The sequence below is a fragment of the Microtus ochrogaster genome, chromosome 1 (genome assembly GCF_000317375.1).
Source record: "Microtus ochrogaster isolate Prairie Vole_2 chromosome 1, MicOch1.0, whole genome shotgun sequence".
Taxonomy (NCBI): domain Eukaryota; kingdom Metazoa; phylum Chordata; class Mammalia; order Rodentia; family Cricetidae; genus Microtus; species Microtus ochrogaster.
The window spans coordinates 110,882,066-110,901,771 of NC_022009.1; the positions used below are offsets into that span (position 1 = coordinate 110,882,066).

At 43.1% G+C, this 19,706-nt stretch overlaps 1 protein-coding gene across 10 annotated transcripts in view; it reads right to left on the reverse strand.

The window, feature by feature from the left end:
- The window catches only part of Plch1 (phospholipase C eta 1), a 192,468-nt gene that overhangs the window by 25,060 nt on the left and 147,702 nt on the right, over nt 1–19,706 (reverse strand). For 7 of the 10 annotated variants that reach the window (XM_026781652.1, XM_026781745.1, XM_026781706.1 and 4 more), the window contains 4 exons: nt 15,652–15,759; nt 6,254–6,415; nt 4,354–4,425; nt 1,328–1,422 (listed from right to left, as the gene is read on the reverse strand). In XM_026781652.1, coding sequence (XP_026637453.1) covers nt 1,328–1,422; nt 4,354–4,425; nt 6,254–6,415; nt 15,652–15,759 — 437 coding nt within the window. The remainder of the gene's footprint in view (nt 1–1,327; nt 1,423–4,353; nt 4,426–6,253; nt 6,416–15,651; nt 15,760–19,706) is intronic. The other 3 variants (XM_026781774.1, XM_026781750.1, XM_026781683.1) reach the window with 1 other exon arrangement.

The following is a 19,706-nucleotide window of genomic DNA, read 5'->3' on the forward strand; positions in this document are numbered from 1 at the left end:
CATCACCATCACCATCATCACCATCAGCAGCAGCAGCAGCAGAGAGTATCTGCACTGAGACTGCACAAGACTGGCCTGGTCAACAGTCAATCATGGATGAGGGAGGGGCTTGTGGGGGTCTTACCACTCCCTGTTGAACTATGGCTACTAATAGATTCTAGGGGAGGAGTCATTGTCTTCGGTCTGTACCCGTTAGTGAGCCCACTGGGTTCCGATGGCTACTTCTAAACCCTTGATCATCCAGATGGGCCTGTTTAAACTCAGCAGATCACAAAACAAAAGGATACAAATGTGGGAAGGAGATTTATAGGGAGAAGGGAGAGCAGATGGGGGTGGAAGGAAGATAAGAGAGGGAGCGTAGGGAGCCAGAGCACAGAATTCATTATATACGTGAATGGAATTGTTAAAGAACAGGTTTAATTAATAAAGAAATAAAGGTAAAATTCAAGTATTATAAATAATATAGATTTCTGTGTGATTATTTCAGGAGTCTGGGTGGCCAGGAACAAACAAGCAGCTTCCTACAACCCTAACCCTATTTCATCTCAGTGGGTCCAAAACAAAGATATGAAGGGAGGAGGAGGAGGCCATGCTGGGAAGACGTAAGTGAGCAGGATCAGGAAAGGAACAAGAGAGGGTAATAATGGGTAGATACAACCATGATACATTGTATATGTGTAAAGTTGTTAAAAATAATAAAATAGAGCCCGGAGGTGGTGGCACACACCTTTAATCCCAGCACGTGGGAGGCAGAGGCAGGCGGATCTATGTGAGTTTGAGACCAGCCTGGTCTACAAGAGCTAGTTCCAGGACAGGCTCCAAAACCACAGAGAAACCCTGTCTCGAAAAAAAAACAACAACAAAATAATAATAATAATAAAATAGGAGCTAATAGTTTTGAGCATTTCTTTAATGGGGTTGGGATCTACCGTGCAATTTAATTCCTTTACTCCTTTCGTGACCCTACAAGATGGAAAGGTCACCTTGCTCAGTATTTACGATGGCTGGTGGACGAGTAATACCTGTTGTCTGCTCCAGCCATGTGCTTATCCTGTCCTTCTAGCGCTCTGCCAGTCCGACATCTGCATAGCCCTCCCCTTCTCTGAAGACACCTTTCCCTAACAACTGCTGCCACTAGCCTGTGTTCAGCACCTCACTGACGCCGCGTTCCCTCCACACAGTATCTCTACCTTGGTCTTCACATTTCACTCCAGGACCTTCCCTTGTGACCCCTCCCAGTCTCCAGACACGCACAACTAAACAGCTAGGACCACAGGATGGAGAGGCCATGGAAGTCAGAGCAACAGGCACGGAGATGCTTTCTTACCTGTACAGCTGGCCTCCCTCCTTGCCAGGATTCTGAAATATGTCTTCCTCGTCGTCAGTACTATAGGATTTAGAACGTGACTTTGTAGTTTTCTGCTGGAAGAGTCATAGTAAATTTATTAACGCACCACATTAGGTACATTCACAAAACACAGAGATTGGACTACATTTTCATACACATGCGCACACACGTGCAGGTGTGTCTGTGCATGTGCGATCATGCATAGATAGAACAATCAATAGCATTATATTCACTAGTAATGCAAAATAAGCCACAGAAAACTGACATCTTAGAAAAATTATATTATTTGTGTATTTTGAAGAGAAAGTCCAAAATTAAAGTATCTATTTAAATACTTATAAGGGAAAATGTCCTTTTATATAGAAGCTTACTATTGATAAGCAATAAAAGGCAAATTTGGTTTTAAAAAACAGATGACTGCCATTCTACCTTCCATCAACACATCCTCAAATAGTTATTATGTAAATCAAACTGCTCTTTTGAGTTTATAGCCCATTTTACATTCTAGAAGTAAAATAAAAATTGCTATTCATAGCACATGAGCTTAACGTCTCCAGAATTAATCTAGCGTCTTCTGGACAGATTTTTTTTCTTGGGGGGGGGGGAGTTCATTCTCACACTGGAGACTGCTCATTAATTAGGCTGCACAAAACCCAACATAACAAATGATGGAGCCCCCAGTCATTGCAGAAAAACTTGAGACCAAACATACAGCTCCTACCAAGGTTAGTCGTCTGGATGGTATACTTTGGACATCGGAGGAACGTGACCCTGGAAATGAACACTATCCCCAAGTCATCACAGGGTCACATCAACTTCCAGATCTTCTCATTCCCCCAAACTGAAGACCAGCTACAAGATGCCCACGGCACTGATGGTGATGAGCAACTTTGAACCTTCTCAAGAACTGCTTTCATCCTGAGAACTTCAGACACGGAAACCCTACTGTTCAAACTTCCATTCTAGGTTAGCTTTTCACCAAGCAGGTAAAGTTGCAAGTCCCATCGGGTTTCCTGCCATACCTTAAACATATTGTGTAAACACTACCATTCTACAGGGTTATTATTATTATTTCAATGATTAAATGAGAGACATACAAAGCCATTTTGTAATCCACTGACTTTAACTTTGTATGTAAATTATTACTGGTACTTACTAAAATAATTCATAAACAACCTCACGGACAACCTACTGTTATCACCAGATGTGTGAAAATGCTCACTCTTTGGTAGCTGAAATTCTTCTGAAATATTTTCCTCAAAAGATACATTTTTATTATAAGACATAAAAAGAAGTTAATAACTAAAGGCAGTGTTTTGATGCACATCTGTAATCCAAGCTCTTGAGAGGTGGAGGCAGAAGGTTCAGTGGGTGTGTAAGGCCAGCCTGGGCTACAAAGCAAGATGCTACCTCAAAAACAAAACAAAACGAAGAATGATTAATGTTGATAATTTTTCTGACACAGTTTTGATACATGATATACATGAGATTATGGCTATCACACCTAGACTCTATTTTCATCATGCTGTTTTGTTCCATGTTTTGTATGTTTAAGATCTTCAGAGATCAGCCCCCAGTGGCTTCACACCTGCCCACTATGCAAGTGTATCAAGGCTCGCTTAATCACTGTTTAGACTGAACAGTTGGTTTATTTTTCTTGTCGCTGTAACTAATGTCCCTAAATTATCCTACTTATGGACATGAAATTCCAGACAGAGCATCCCTTACAGTAGTAGAAAAGGTCTCACTGAAACCTTCAGATAGTGTTACATTCATCACCTAATAACCAATCTCCTTTATTAATTTTTAAAATTACATTTAGTTCATGTGTGCATGTGTGTGTGTGGATGCACATTCATACTCTTATGCCACGGTGCACAAGTGGATGTCAGAGCAACTTGAACTTTTTCCACCAGGTAGGTCATGAGAAACCCAGGTCACCAGGCTTGAGACCACACACTGGATCTGCTGAGCCGTCTCACTGGCCCAGTGACTGATATCTTATATAAAATTTTCACCTCTTTATTGAGGTAGCACATACATCTGCACAAGTATGCAGTTTTATGTGTACCAAATGATGGTTTCCACAAACTGAAAGTACTCCAATGAGGAAGTCGAATCCTGTCTGCTTCCTAGAATCCTCCACATCCTCCCACTGGTCCTTACTTTCCCCTCAAAGGTAACAATGACCCTTAATACCTACCCAGATTTCTAGCCTATAGCATTTTTACAGGGTTTGAAATTTAAATACTCTCACTTCATGCACTCCAAATTTTACTTCTTTAGCTCAGATCGTGCTTGAAAGATCATATCATGGCACATAGGTATAACTGTGTTCTTTCTGTGGCTGTTCAACAGGGCAGATGTGAATTTGCCACATTTTAGTTGGTTCTATAGTTAAGGAGCATTTGGGCTGTTGCAAATGCCACTGTTAAAGTGTTGTTTCTGTCCTGGTCATAAGCCCAACAGCGGAGCTGCTAAAAGGTGAGATGGTCACACTGTGTGCCACAATGGTTTCTGTACCTCAGCAGAGGGAGTACATGTTGCTCAGCACTGAAACGCTTGGTCTCTGTGCTCTTTTTATGCAATTTTCACCAGATAACTCCAAAGGAGAGCCTCACTTCCTTGCCAAGTGCCTCTTTCCCATGGTGTCTGCTTTTGTAATGGGTGCATTTAAACTTTTGGTTGGTTTTGTTTTTTTGGAAATTCGAACTGCCTGTCTTCTTACCTGTAGAAATGATTCAAGTATATAGAAGATGAGTCCTTTGTTGGATATGTGCATTTAAAAAAAAACCTCTAAAATGCAACTTGATTTTTGATCCTTTTGATTAATAGCGGTTCTAAATTTCAAGGTTGTTTAAATTTCAAACTTCTCTCCTTCAGAAGTCCTTTTGACAAAACCTTCAGCCATCCCAAGGTTATTACAATACAATGTTACCCTAGTACTTATAGAATCTTTAAATTAACTGAATAACACACATTAACGACCATCACTATGTACGTACCTTGTGTTTCCCGAAGTTGCTCATCAGCGATCGCCCATGGGACTTCTTTCCACTTTCCTTCACGTCCAGGTTCTGCGTAAATAAAAAGCATAGTGTAGTGATTTTTCTTTCTTTTTGTCCTGTTTAGCTCTGGCAGGTGCCCTAGGGACCCTCTCTTCTCTTTCCCTGGCTCATTTCTTCCTACTTCACACTTCTGACACCTAAAATGTGACTGTGTCTGTCTGATGCAAAGAAAGGGTACACTGTCAGGGATGCCAGAATACAGCATCAGCCCATGGCTTCCATCCCTATTAACTGTGTGCCTAAGCCCAGGACGTGGTGCTCTGAATGTCCCAAGCGGAGATGATCATTTTTGGTTAAGAGGCATTTTAATTTTGGAAAATAGCCACTTAACACTATCTGAGGGTTTCGGTGAGACCTTTTCTACTATTGTAAGGGATGCTCTGTCTGGAATTTCATGTCCATAAGTAGGATAATTTAGGGACATTAGTTACAGCAATAAGAAAAATAAACCAACTGTTCAGTCTAAAGAGTGATTAAGCGAGCCATGGTTCACTTGCATAGTGGGCAGGTGTGAAGCCACTGGGGGCTGATCTCTGAAGATCTTAAACATACAAAACATGAAACAAAATAGCATGATGGAAGTAGATTCTAGGTGTGATAGCCATAGTCTCATGTATAACATGTGTCAAAACTGTGTCAGAAAAATTATCATCATTAATCATTCTTTGTTTTGTTTTTGAGGTAGCCCAAGCTGTTAAGTATAGAAAATGCTCACAATAAACACCGTTGTTTGGGATTTTAAAGTATTATAAATAAAAGCCAGTCATAACACTTTCATTTATTTAAGGAAATCACTGTGATGCATATCTGTGTGTTGAAAGCATTTCCCTGGTGGCAAGCACCAGGGAGTGAAATTTGAGCCTCTGAAAACTCCTCACGTGGGTTGGTTCGTTTTCCAGGTAGAGATGGTGAGCAAGTCTCCTCCTGTGTTAGCCCACATGTGGAGTGGGGGCAGAAATGTCCCCTGTTGAAAGGGTTGTTGTCCCTGAAATTTATTGTGGGGAGACCTGCAGACCCCACCCACCAAGGACTGCAGCTAAACAGAGAGAAACTCACCAATAGAACACAGCTAAGTAAGCAAGCCCCTTAAAATAAAGAAACTGCAAGAAGTGTCTGCTAAAGCCATAGACAGATGGTATCAAAAGTAATTCACAGAAGAGATGGCAAGGAAGAACCCGGGAGATGACTGGTATAAAAACCCACCCAAAAATTGGTGAGGGGTAAGAACCAGGGGCTTATGGGGGGATGTTGACTCACTCTTGACTACTTTATGTGTGTACATTGCCTATGAAGGCAATGAACTAACTGTTCAAAGCGTATGGATTAGGACATTGGTCATAAAATTGAAACTACTTTATCCAAGCTAGGAGAAACAGTACTATCGCCAAAGCCATGGCCCTTCTCTTTGACTCCATTTTCTCATCCGGTAAACAGGAGAATAGTGAGCCAGTTAACCTGTGAGTTCTTTGGTACTTCTAAGAGTCCATTAATTGGTAGGAGGACCCTGTCACTTATTGTCCCAACTAAGATAATTTAAGAGAGAAACTGGGCATATTTTGGACACCAGGTCGACAGCACACAGCAGAGCTGTCTCGGGCAATCTGAGATCAAAGTCATTGACCTGCGTTGGTACTTTCTGTGCCCAGTTCAATGCTAAGTGTGTTGCACACATCCTCACTTACTTTGCCCAAGGATTTTGTTGCTCAAACTTTACAAGGATAGACAGAGACATCTGAGGAGCATTTCACAAAGAAAAGGTGCTTAGAAACCGAAGAGGAGGGTCCGTTTTTTTTTTTTTTCCCTTGGCGAGGGGAGAGTTCAAGAGGAGATTGTTTACCTGCTTCAGGTGGGTGTTTAAGCCTTCATGTGTGGCCTTGAGCAGAGCCCTCACTGTGAAACTGTCAGGATCTTCTTTGTCTCGAATTTGAGACTCCCTCAACAATGATTCCAGTTTTTTCCTTATGAAAGATTCTACCTGGTGCTCAGTGGTCCCATTACTCTGAAAAAAAAAATAATATAAACAGACTCCTGTAGAAGATGCCTTCTGCCCAAGACAACACTGAGTTTATAATCTCATGATCTCTCGGTCACCTGTAAGATAGTAAGATACTCGTTGAACAATTTTGAACCCCCTCACCAAAAACCCCCGTCTCGGTCAGCTGCCCTTCACTGGCTACATGTGTGTTGGGCTCAGTTCACACAAAGTCTTATTCTACTTCGTTTCAATGATGTGGATTCTGAGGCCTCGAGAAGTTAAGCAAATTGTTGGAGGTTTACAGAGGTAGCCAGTAAGTGAGGAAAGATTTTAAACCATTCCCTCTTGATGCTCCACGCTTTCCCTAGAGGGCAAGCCAGGGGAACATTCAGGAGATGAAGCTTTCTAAACCTATATAGTTACAATTGAGCAAAAGTACTATTTTTAAAATGGACTTCCTTCACTGAGAGGCAAAAAAAATGCTAAGGAGTTTCCAAGGTTGCTGAAAATTCTGAGACAAAATTTCTTTCTGATCTCCAACGCCTTGACATCATTAGCGGGTCCACAATATTGACTTGATTATTTTAAAAATCACAACTGATTTCAAGGCTTTCGGGGAAACAAAGCAACGCCAACACCTCACATGGAATCTCACACAGCCCCGGTGTCCTCTCACAGAGCAGTGGCCCCAGGCTGTGTGCACTGCCCTCTGCTGTTTAACTGCCTTGGCCTCTCCCTCTGTCCAGATCTGCTCCACAGATTATTCAACGGGTTGCCAAAGACCAACCTGCCCCAGGCATGCAGAGAGTCGTACCATTCCACAAGAACAATTCCCACACTATTGTGGGAATATTACTAGGAGGCCCATCTATCTGACCCCTGCGGAATAGATAACCCTCTACTTCTGAATGTATTTCACAAAATCCTATAAGAGCAAGGCAAAATAAACATAAAAAATTAAAAAAAAAAGAACACCTTTGCCAGAGTGGATTGCTACATTTCCCTGTACTTATAAAACCTACATGAATGTGTTTAAAATGTCCAATTAACAATGCATTCCACCCATGATAGAATCAGGCTCTGAAGGAGACACAAAGAGCTTGCACTGGAGTTCAGAAGTGAACAAGCATAGCCCGCCAGTCACAGGGATGCTAGGAAGGACACGCCATTCCTCCTGGGTAGCAGAGATAGTGCCAGAGACAAGGTATGACCAGAGAGCTAAGTGTTCGACAGTGAGGAAGGGAAGGGCTTCCCTGCGGTACACAGTCTAAACAAAGGATTTAAATGGATCAGTCATGGCCTAGAGCAGGAGGAGTTCAGAGGAAAGCAAGGACTTTGGGGACTGAAGGGATTTGAAAGCCAGAAGATGGGGCAGTCAGAATTCTGCATAAATAGTACTTTAGGAATAACAGCAGTCCGCAAGCATCCACCAAAGGGGGCCAGGAGTCTGCAGATGAAAATCCAGGCACAGTGGTTACCGTGGAATTAATTAGTACACAGGCAAGGATGCTGGGGGCATAGATCACAGGGAGTTTAGGGGGGAAACTCATTTTGATTAAAACAGACTTGTACCGAATCTCTGCCATATGCTAGGTGACACATACTAATAAGGATCAACCCACTGTCACAGTCCTTGGTGCCATGGGGAACTATTCAAACAAGTCAGTATGAGTCAGGCCTATGGGGTACCACCGGGGCACAGAAGAGGGCAGGCCACCTGCCTTGGGAATTCAGCTTCTTGGACTGAAGAAGCATGAAGCAATATATCTTAAAAGAAAAGACCATCGATTTCCTGTGACAGCTGTAGGAAATGACTCCAATTTAGCAGCTTGAAACAAATTCATTTTCTCATTACTCTGGGGTGCAAAAGTTTGGAGCAAAGTAGGGTCACGGTCCCTTTGGAGCTCTGGGTCCTGGCCTCTCCTCACTTACAGCAGCTCCCTGTATTCCCTGGCTTCTGAGAGCACAGCTCTCTCTACCTGTGTCTTCACATGGTCTTTGCCTATGTGTACCATCTGTTGGCCTCCTCCTCTTCTGAGAACACTTGGCACTGAATTCAAGCCCGCCAGAAGCCCAGGACATTCTCCTCTCAAGATCCTTAACAGAAGAGAGTTAGGACTTCGCCCTTATTTGGGCTTCAGCATCCAGGAATGTTGTGGTTAGTTTATCTTTTATCCAGACCACTAAAGCCTTGTACGCTATCAGCTGTAGGTCGGCTTCACTTTTTCCCATTTGTGTGTTTACTGGAGTAGCACCTTTAATCTCCTTCACCTTTTCCTTTGTATTGACAATTGGGCCAATTGTTTAGCATGCCTAAACAATTACAATTTACAATTACACATTTACAATTGCCTTCCGGCTGGTCAGTGTCTGCCTCTTTGTCCCTGAGATTCATCCTCTCCAGCTATGATTTAAAGAGAGAGGCTCGCAACTCTCCCTTTTGCCTGAGCAGCTGGGGGCTACTGTAAGGCCATTGATTAACCTACTTTCAATACTGTTCTGTATCAGGGATTGGCAAAGCCCAAGCGTAAAAAAAGAAAAAAAAAAAAAAGAGCTGAGGAATGAATGGCAAGTTATTGAACAGATCAGAATACACATATTGACAGATTAGGTGAGTTTATGGAAGCCCCCCCTCTAAAAACCAATGAGAATATCAACATCAAAAATCAGAGATCACCATATATAATGACAATATAATCATAAAGCTTAACGTATTGGGGGATATGAAACTGTGCCAGACACACAGTATGAGCACATGTTGTGGAGAAAAATCGAGTTGGTGTCCTTTTCCAGTGCAACACCGCAGCAAACGCACAGGCTGAAAACACAGCACCTGTCAAATGTATTAAGTCAAAGCTCAAAACAACACGGTGCGCCTGTCTGGCAAGCACAAGCGCGTCTCTGTGCCAGGCCACCTTACAAAGCAGTGGCCTCCAGCGGCACGTTATTTGAACCACTCGACACTCTAAGGGACGCACGAGGACCTTGTCAAGAACCACTCGTAATGACACAGACCGAGGAAAGACTCCGAAGCTCATCCGAGAACGGCCCTAGGAATCTGACACAGAGACAAGCCGGGGCACTTCTCCAACAATGCATGCAGCAGCCATTCTTTCACACCATGGCAGGCAGAAAGAGATGAATTTTTGGCGTCTAGCTGATGCTGAGTTGGCTTGCATTCTAAACAACCGCCATTCCTATTGTAAAACGTGGAAAATCGTCTGAAATCTCTCTGCAGGAAACTGGAGTGTGTTTCACTTAAGGCCATGAGTGGAGCCCACAGAAGTGCTGTAAGATCTCTTACTACTAGCGTATTTGATCAGGTGCTCCTGGGCATGGAGGGGAGGACCTGTGGAGATGGAAAGAGAAAGCTCGCTAGAACACCTAGAAGGCCAGAGCCAAGCAAAGAGGGCTCCCTACACCACTTCTTTTCCTTGCTCCGGGCCTCGCAGAAGCAGAACACGATGAAGAGCTGAACTGTGGGCACATCAGAAGAGCAGGGCTAACGCTACGAAGTCCAGGACGGCTGGGGCTGGTGGAAAAACAAGCGCCTGACACAGAACTTAGTATTCCCTTCACATCCTCTAAAAGTGGGTATTTGCCAAAGGAATGAGAGTCCTGCCTGGTGATCTCTTCCTTCCCTTTCTCCGATTTTCATAGCGACAAGATTTGCAGCCACAAAGAACAAAGGAGCCCGCAGCTGAGGTTTCATTCCTGTGTTAGCATTCAGTCCCAGACTCCAACAGCACTGGCTGAAAGACAATTCAGACAGGCGGCTGACCTCAAGACCTATCTGCCACGTGCGGCTGCGCTAGAGACGGGAGCTGAGAGTCCTGTGTCTCTCGTCCTTTTGTTCCCTGGGCTGGAGGGAGTGGGTTGCTGTGGGAAGAGGAGAATTTAACATGGTCAGCAGCGGTTTCTCCCTGATTCAGTTTTCTGAGAGAATGAGTGCCATCTAGGAAGCTCTGTCATCCATCCATCAATCAATTAATAAATAAATCACAAATGCATTCTCATCCCCACCCCCCAGCACATTTTCCCTATAGCAACATTCAGAAAGAAGGCTGCCCCACACCAGTCTAGGAAGGAACTGGAGACACTAGACACTGGGGTCACCAGAGCAGTGGGCAAGACTCCCAGGCTACACCGGGACCAGTATCACAATCTCTGGGCTGGGGCAAAGGTGTTAGCACCCCTAAAAGCTCCTTGCCATACCACTATGCAGCTGAAGTCGGGGGACTTCTCTTTGAAAACAAAACCAGAAAACAAGATACGGGGCCATCCCTACATCCCTCAATGCCTTTTCTTCCCTGCTTAGTACTGGACTTTGTCAACAGGAAGAAAATATATTAGCTGCTCCTTCGATTGCCTTATATAGCTTCAAGCCCATTTCCTGAAGACATGGGGTGAAGAACAGCTGCTTTTCAGCTCAGTCTGCATTCACTTCAGCCTTCTCCTGCCATTTTCTTTACTTCTCATAGAACATTCTTCTGTCCCAGAATCGTATCACAGAGTAGAAAGAACTGAAATCTCCCATGCCACCTCATTAGTCCTTGTAACTTGTTGCTAGGATATGACCTGCTGCTTGGCACGTGTCATTTCATCTCAGAGTGGACAGAGGAGTAGTGAGACCCCAGAGCCCCAAGAGGCAGCTCATCGGTTCTATGCATGCTGTTATGTTTGAGACTAACGACGCTCACAAGTCTTCTTAAGATGTCTCGAAGGAAAGATGATGAAGTTGCAACGATAGTTGTGGGAAGGGGAAAATGATTAAAATGTTCAGCGAGGGCCAGAATGGATAATAGTGTACAGAATAATGGGGTACAATGGGCTGTACTGGGGCTCAGTTGGTGCTGGTAGGCTTGGTGTTTGTGGGATGAGCTTCATGCAAGAGAGAGCTGCTGTTTGTGCCCAGTAGACTGGCTAAACAGACTGAGAGAGTTTTAAGAAAAATAACTCAAAAGCTCAACAGAGGGAGAAAAAAATCACCAAGGGAGTTGAAATTCAGGAGCGAGAAGTCTAGGCCGCCCCCTGGCACAGGGGGTCCCATAACTGTGAATAATAATGATCGGGCTGCCTGGAATCAAATCTGCTAGATTACTGTACTACGGCTGGGAGGAAATTGTCCCTTACGTCGCTGAGCTGTGATTCTTGGGTCATTGAGCACACTGGCTTTACCCTGTGGCTTACATATCATGAGCCAGATTTTCCCTGTGGCTGAGGCGACAAAGTAATACAGGACAGAAGCTTAGGACAGAAGCTTAGACGAGCCAAGCATAGCAGAAGACATTCATCGCATAAGCAAGAAATGTCATGGGGTTTGAACCGCAGACGGACTAGGAGAAAGCCTGCATCCTGCTCGGTTGGGTGAGCCGCTATACCCGCCCTACTCTTGGCCTTGGGGTTCATGCTGCCTAGAACGTTCTCCCCATATATTAAACTAGCTAATTCTTTTTTTTTCTTCAGATCTTTAGTTAAATGTAACTTTTAAGGAAAGTTTTATGTAGACACCCCCTCTAAAAATTCAACACACACACACAACTTTTTCCTTTAACACGTATATCTAACATACCAAATATTTTACTTGTTTGCCTTGTTTCTTATCTGTCTCCTTTCTCTTTCACTAATGTTTAAACCCCAGGAAACTTCAATCTGTTTTATCCACCCCAGTGTCATCTAACACCAACAGACAGGGCGCAGCTCCAACAGGAAATGCCCAGTAAAAGCGGGTGACAATGCATAAACTATCTTAATAAGCTCATGAAACTTTATGGTCTGGTGTCCATGAACTGGGATAAAAAGCTTTCGGTATTACACTGATTAAGATATGGCTGATAAACCTAACCATGTACTTTTAACTTACAGCTGAGATAAAGGACTTCCTTTATAGAAATGGCTTTGTGGGTAATGACTGGTTCATACAACCAACCTATACTTTTTATAGAAATATGATCAACCATCTTTAAATCTGCTGCATTGATAAGATAATTAAACTCCCTGCTTCTCAGTGGAGTATAAACTGACTAGTTACAATAAAATACTCTCAAATTCTAAATTCTCTCTTCTCAAAGGAGCTAAAAATGGAGAAATAAAGGTTGCATAAAAACTTTATATATTTTTACTGAAAATGTTAAGTGTTTTTGTGTGTGTATGTGTGTGTGTTAACACAGTTTCTTCTCCAATGTATGTCAAGAAAGTCTCTGTAAAGCCTTTTTTTTTTTTTTGTTTTTTGTTTTTTGTTTTTTGAGACAGGGTTTCTCTGTGGCTTTGGAGCCTGTCCTGGAACTAGCTCTGTAGACCAGGCTGGTCTCGAACTCACAGAGATCCGCCTGCCTCTGCCTCCCGAGTGCTGTGGGGCGCTCTGTAACTCTACTCAGGTCAAATGAATGGTCATGACTCTCTTTGTAGAGACACATTCTAAAACATTGATCCCATACCAGAGCCTAGAAAGCAGCCAGGAGACTATGGGCATAAGCAGAGAACCCTGGTACAAATATTACTCTGTTTTCACAGAACTCTGTCTACAGTGAAATTTCATAACTCCAGACATTTATAGAAAATAAATAAATTTATAGACATTTATAAAAAATAGAATTTTGTCAACCATGGTGATGTAAGCTGATATCCCAACTATTTCAAAAGGATCAGTAAGTTCAAGGCCAGCCTTGGCAACAAAGTGAGGCTGTGTCCCAAGATAAAAAGTCAAAAGAAGCCTGGTGACATAGTTCAATGGTAAAGTACTTGACTTTACCTGGATTCAACCCCGAGTACCACAAAAAACTCTCAGTGGGATCATAGAAAAACTGATACAGCCAAGTGGACCTAAGAACTAGATCAGCTTTGATTGCACACTACAATAGATGTCTACATTTGTCATGGTAACAGTAGTTGAAGCTACCACCTCCCAGTTTCCCAGAACAGCATTTCCCACACAGGTAATATGCACAGCTTCTGCGTCCTCCGCAGATGGTAGACTATGCAGCTAGTAACCCAGAGATCTGAAGGACCTAGAGGCACAAGAAAGAGAATCAGAAAAGCTGGGTTTATTAAATAAGACTTAAATTATCCACAATCAGAAGATACCAGTTACAAAGATAGCAAATGCCTAGAAAAGAATATATTTAAAAAACTAATATAGTTACTATATTTTCAGTTATGAAACTATGTAGGTTTTGTGACCTATTAGTTACAGATATTTAACTAGAAACCACTAAGAAGGAAGGGATGAATTCAGATCATAATTTTCATTCTGTTCCAGCTGAATCTTCGCCATTTCCCCTTTTCAAAGCATGTTAAAGCCACGAAAGAAATGTCTATGAAGACTTCAGCTGTCATTAAGTTCTTGTCTCCTTTGAAAATAATGGCAGTTCCGGCTGCCACCTCAGAGGTGAGGCATCAGAGTGACTGGAATTTAGAAGATAGTGTCTTGTTGTAACAACGTAATTGTTGAATTCAGGATAATAGTGTATATCAGGAGAGATTATACAAAATGTATCTGGGGACAGAATAATGGTTCTGATGTCCACGAAGTGCCACTTTTCTGTGGAAATGAAACTACACAGTAAAGCCTGCACTACTTTGGGCTTATCATGTGGCACCAGAAATCATGTGACCATTGACAGTAACAGGGACAGCATTTCTTCGAGCCTTAGAATTCTGCAGGTTCAAACTGCAACCCCTCCCTCACTCCCACGAGTCAAAACACTGATCTTCTGCACAGAGGTTGCTCGTAAGAAAAAGTCCAGATCCCAAGGCTAACTTCAAATGCCACTTTATTGAGGATGTGGCCACTTAAACATCCAGCCAAGCGTTCCACTCTAGTAAGGGCTTCGGAATCATTGAGGCCAAGGCATACTTTCTTGGTGAAGGGTTTTATACCTTAATAAAGCAGACCCAGGTGTGGCTGGGGCCTAAAGCCAGACTAAAGTACCATAGTGGGCAGTCAGTATTTGGTAGGGAAGGGAAGGCCACACCTACTCATGTTCCTCAAGAAGACTGACAGTCCAACTACAGTTTAACTCCCGGACCTATTATAATAGGTGGGTTTGTTCCTGGAAAGAGGGTGGTTTGACTGAAAATGGCTCCCATAGGCTTACAGGGAGTGACACTCTCAGGAGGCGTGATCTTGCTGGAGTAGGTGGTCACTGGGAGTGGGCTTTGAGGGGTGAAATGTTCGAGTCCAGCCCAGCTGTCTCTTTCTCCCTGCTCCCTGCAGGTGCAGATGTAGAACCCTCAGCTCCTTCTCTGGCATCATGTGCCTGCATGCCACCACACTTCCTGCCAGGATGAAAGAGACTAAACCTCTCAAATGTAAGCCAGTCCAAGTTAAATGTTTGCCTTTGCAATTCCCATCAGAATCCCAGCAAGATTCTTCACTAATCTTGACAGAACAACACTCAACTTCATATGGAAAAACAAAAAAAACCCTTAATAGCCAAAACAATTCTCTACAATGCAGGAACTCCTGGAGGCAGCACCATCCCTGACATCAAACTGTAATATAGAGCTACAGTAATGAAAACAGCTTGATATTGGCATTAAAACAGACAGGTGGACCAATGGAATCAAATCAAGGACCCTGATATTAATTCACAAGCCTATGAACACCTGATTTTTGACCAAGAAGCTAAAAGTATACAATGGAAAAAAGAAAGCATCTTCAACAAATGGTGCTGGCATAATGTGATGTCAACATGTAGAAGAATGTAAATAGCTTCATATCTATCCCCACGCACAAAACTCAAGTCCAAATGGATCAAAGACCTCAACATAGAGCCAGCTACACTGAACCTCATTGAAGAGAAAGTGAGAAGTAGCCATGACGGCATAGGCACAGGAGAATGCTTCCTAAATATAACACCAGTATCACAGACACTGAAATCGGCAACTAATAAATGGAACCTCCTGAAACTGAAAAGCTTTTGTAAGGCAAAGGATACGGTTATTAAGACAAAACGGCAGCCTACAGAATGGGAAAAGATCTTCACTAACCCCACATCAGACAGAGGACTGATTTCCAAAATATATAAAGAACTCAAGAAACTAGATATCAAATTACCAAATAATCCAATCCAAAAAAAAAATGGGGTACAGATCTAAACAGAGAATCCTCAACAGAGGAATTACAAATGGCCAAAAGACACTTAAGGAATTGCTCAACATCCGTAACCATCATGGAAATGTAAATCAAAATGACTCTAGGGGCCGCCTTCTTCCTGGAGTTCGTGAAGGGCAAAAAGGGCCTTGAGCCTGCAACTCACATAATGTAGCTTGAACTTGCACTCATCTTCAATCTCGTCTGCGCTGTCCTCGTCAGACACTTCTCCTTCCTCTGCATCATCCCCAAGGTGATACGGCAACTTCTTGCCCTGCAAGAGATCAAAACATTGTATCTGAAAATTCAAATACATTCATAACAGCCCCAAAGTAGAGGTAAACTAAGTGTCTGTTGAAAGATGAATGGACACACAAAACCTGCTCTTCTCATAGGGAATATTACTCAGCCCTTTAAAAGAACAAAATCCTGATACACATTGCAACATAGCAGAAAAAAATAATGACATCATGAAATTAGCAGGCAAATGGATAGATCTAGAAAACAACATATTGGGTGAGGTAACTCAGACCCAGAAAGACAATTACCATATGTATTCACTCATAAGTGGGTTTTCAAAATAAAGCAAAGAAAACCAGCCTATAATTCACAATCCCAGAGAACCTAGACAACAATGAGGACCCTAAGAGAGATATACATGGATCGAATGTACATGGGAAGTAGAAAAAGACAAAATCTCCTGAGTAAATTGGGAGCATGGGGTCCATGGGAGAGGGTTGAAGGGGAGGGGAGAGCCATGGAGGGGAACAGAGAAAAATGTAGAGCTCAATAAAATCAATTTTAAAAAAAGAATAAGTAGCCAGGGCTGGGCAGATGCTCAGAGGGTGAAACACTTAGTACACAAGCATGAAGATCTGACTTTGGGCCCCATTAGCCTGTGTCTATAATCTCAGGGCTTCAAAGTCAAGATGAGATGAGACCGGGGAACCGCTGGAAACCCACAGGGCTACCTCAAACAAGATGGAAGACAAGCACTGATACTTGTGTTTATCCTGACGTCCACTGTGTCCCATAGGCACACACAGAGATGCACATGTGCACACACGCATACACATACATAAAAAGTTAAGAGTAAGTACCTCTATAGATTTTGCCTCCCTCTTGTATATTTCCCAATTTATATTCAAAAAAAGAAAAAAGAAAAAAAGCCATGAAAAGGCAAGACCCGGGGTCTGATAAGAGAAAGCTCTAAGGTAGCTATCTATGTTGGTGGGCTTCTGGCTTGAGAGCAGAAAGGAATATTAGGACGACATGGAGTTGTACCCAGACTATGCTGTAGGGAAAGGGTGGTCAGAACCAGGCTCTGAGGCAAGTGACCGAGGCTGTAGTTGGCAGTTTCCAAAGTGTCACTAATGTCTCCTAGGGGCTCTTTTCTCTACCCTACTACAATGCTCTCTTCTTGAATGTGGGCTGGACCTAGTGATCACTTCTAAACATGGCGCAAAATGATAGGTAGGGTGCCCTTCCTGAACTTACGTTCCTACTTTTCCTCCCATATCCAGCCACCTCCCTGCCTCCACTCCTCTCCCCAGTCTGCCTTGAGGTAACTGCAGTTCCCTGTGATTCTTTCACTTCAGGTTTAAGCAGAACATCCAACAGGGACTTCGGGATAACATCTGCTACTTCAAGTTCCTAAATTTGGGGACAATTTGCTATGCAGCCATAGACCCCTAATATACTCACAAATGGAGTCACAGGGGCAGAACTAATCCAGCAAAAGTACCCTTTGCAAAACAGTAAGTGACAGAGAACATTGCCTATAACCTCGCAAGCCACACAGTGGCCTCAGGAAGGAGCACTGCCTATAACCTCACAAGCCACACAGTGGCCTCAGGAAGTGACAGAGAGCACTGCCTATAACCTCACAAGCCACACAGTGGCCTCAGGAAGTGTTGGCAGAAAGGTGTCCTCAGCAGGACAGGCTCAGTTTGGACCCCTCCTCCTGTTTTTTCTTCAATGACAGAGGAAAGCCCATCTGATGGGTCATTTTTAGGGATCATGCCCCCTCCCCTGCTTTTAAGAAAGGCTAAAAAAACCAAAGAAATATCTAACTTTTTTAACTCAAAACTGAGATAGGACATTTTGAAGTCCTTCGTAACTGATCGGTGCACTTTAACGCTTCTCAGATTGCAAGAGGGAGTTCTGCCCCTGTCCAGGACGCCCCTATACACCCAAAGTCCTTGACCCTAGCCTTCAGCACCATGATAATTTCAAAATGATTTTATAAACATGTAATAAAAGCAAAGCCTGCATTCAGATAAAGCTTTTGGGATTTGGCGACTTAAATACGTCCTTCAACTTACAGAACGGCCTTTCTGGGACTCCAATGGTCAAAACGAACTTGTGCACTGTTTTAGACGAAGTCTTATAGATTACAGGCTGGCCTTGAACTCCTTTTGCAGCTGAAGATGATCTTGAGTTTCTGATCCTTCTGTCTCTACTCCTTAGTACAGGAATTACAGGTGTACAACAGCGAAGTCCAGTTTCGGTGGTGACAGGAATTGATCCAAGAGTTTCACACAGGCTGGGCAAGCATATTCCACTAGGAACCCCACCCCCAGCTCCAATTATAGCAGGTCGGCTCAGAATTAGAAGGATCAAATATATATAAATATGATTTTTGGTATTATCGATGTAGAATGCTCCCAGAATATGAGTTCATTGTTCTTTACTTAAGAGAGTATTTATAGAGCTGTTATGACAATACAGCACTCACTTAAGTGATGGCCGGATACACTCGGCAACCACAGACACAGTGATATCACCATCTTTCATGTATTCACCACCAACTTTTTGCTGGGCACAATGACCAGAGTAGACCTCTGCACAGCTATTAAATGCCCTGACAGCACTCTTTTTTTTTCTTTTAAAATAGCATCAAAAACAAATCCATTAAAATAATGTCCAGTGGGACAAAACTAATAAACACAAAAGAGTCACCAAGTTAAGAATAACCACTCTTAAATGATACAATTTGATTCCAGTTCCACAGGAGGCATGAGGACCACGCCAGCCAAGCAAGAGGAGTACAGCAGCACAGGCCTCAATTTCCCTTTGCTTCAGGGTGGCATAGGAGGAAGGAATAACAGCAAAAGGCTGCCATCACAGAATAACCACTAGAGAAGCTCCTTGCTTTTTTTCTAACGTATCTCAAAGATACTGCATGCTGATGCCCATATTTTTGGCCAGCTTTTCTGTATTCCTAGTTCACTAGGATACTTTATCCAGGCAGGAAGAAAAGCATTGCAAAAGGACATTGTTGGTTTGGTTTTGGTTTTGAGACAAGCCCTTGTTCTCTGTAGCTCAGTCAGGTTTTGTGCTTGCAATCCTGCCTCAGTCTCCCAGGTACTGGGATTACAAACATACACTACCACGCCCTGCCAAGAGTGTTGTCTTAACGTGCTTTGGTCACAGCTAGCCATGGAGAGAGAGAAAGAATAAAATTAGGACCTTGTCTAGCTTGAATCTGTGCGGGCCCTGTGTGTGCTGCCACTTCCAGCTTGAGTTGATTCATATGAAATGTGGAAATATTACTGGACACCTCTCAGTTTCAAACTCTCTGCTGTGCGGCCCACGGCAATGGTAGCACCCTTGTATCCCCTCTACAAGTGGAGGAACCTCAGAGCAAAGAGCAACCCCCCCTTTTAGCAATAGCAATTAGGGGAAGCTGCTAAACGTTATTTTGCTCCAAAGCAACCTTTTGCTGATTTTTCAGGAACACACGTACGTCCCTTGTAGATATAACTGTTTCTATGCTTCTGTTTGGTCAACTTGTAGACCTGCTGAGTGGTAAGTAGGCTTCCCACGCTGCCTTTGGGGTGGAGACTCTTCTTCTGCCAGAGCAGTGCTGCTTTTTGCTATAAAGGGGAGCATGCTGGAACACATCAGCCAGTCTTCAAATTTTATTCGCCTTTATATTCAGTCTTTACTTTCTTTTAGATAGAAGATCGCACAGGTTGCTTTCAAAGTTATAGTCTTACTGCCTCTGCCTCTGCCTCCTGAGTGTTGGGATTAAAGACATGCACTACCATGCCAAGCTTTTTCCTTAACTTCTAAGAAACATTACCAACAGTGACTGACTCTCAAGTGCATTGGGGATGTCCATAGCTCGTAATGCTGTCACCCCAGCCAAAGACTGTCTCAGACTTTCTACCTAATATATTCTGGTACCCCAAAGGCCCCGGGACACCAAATCTCTCT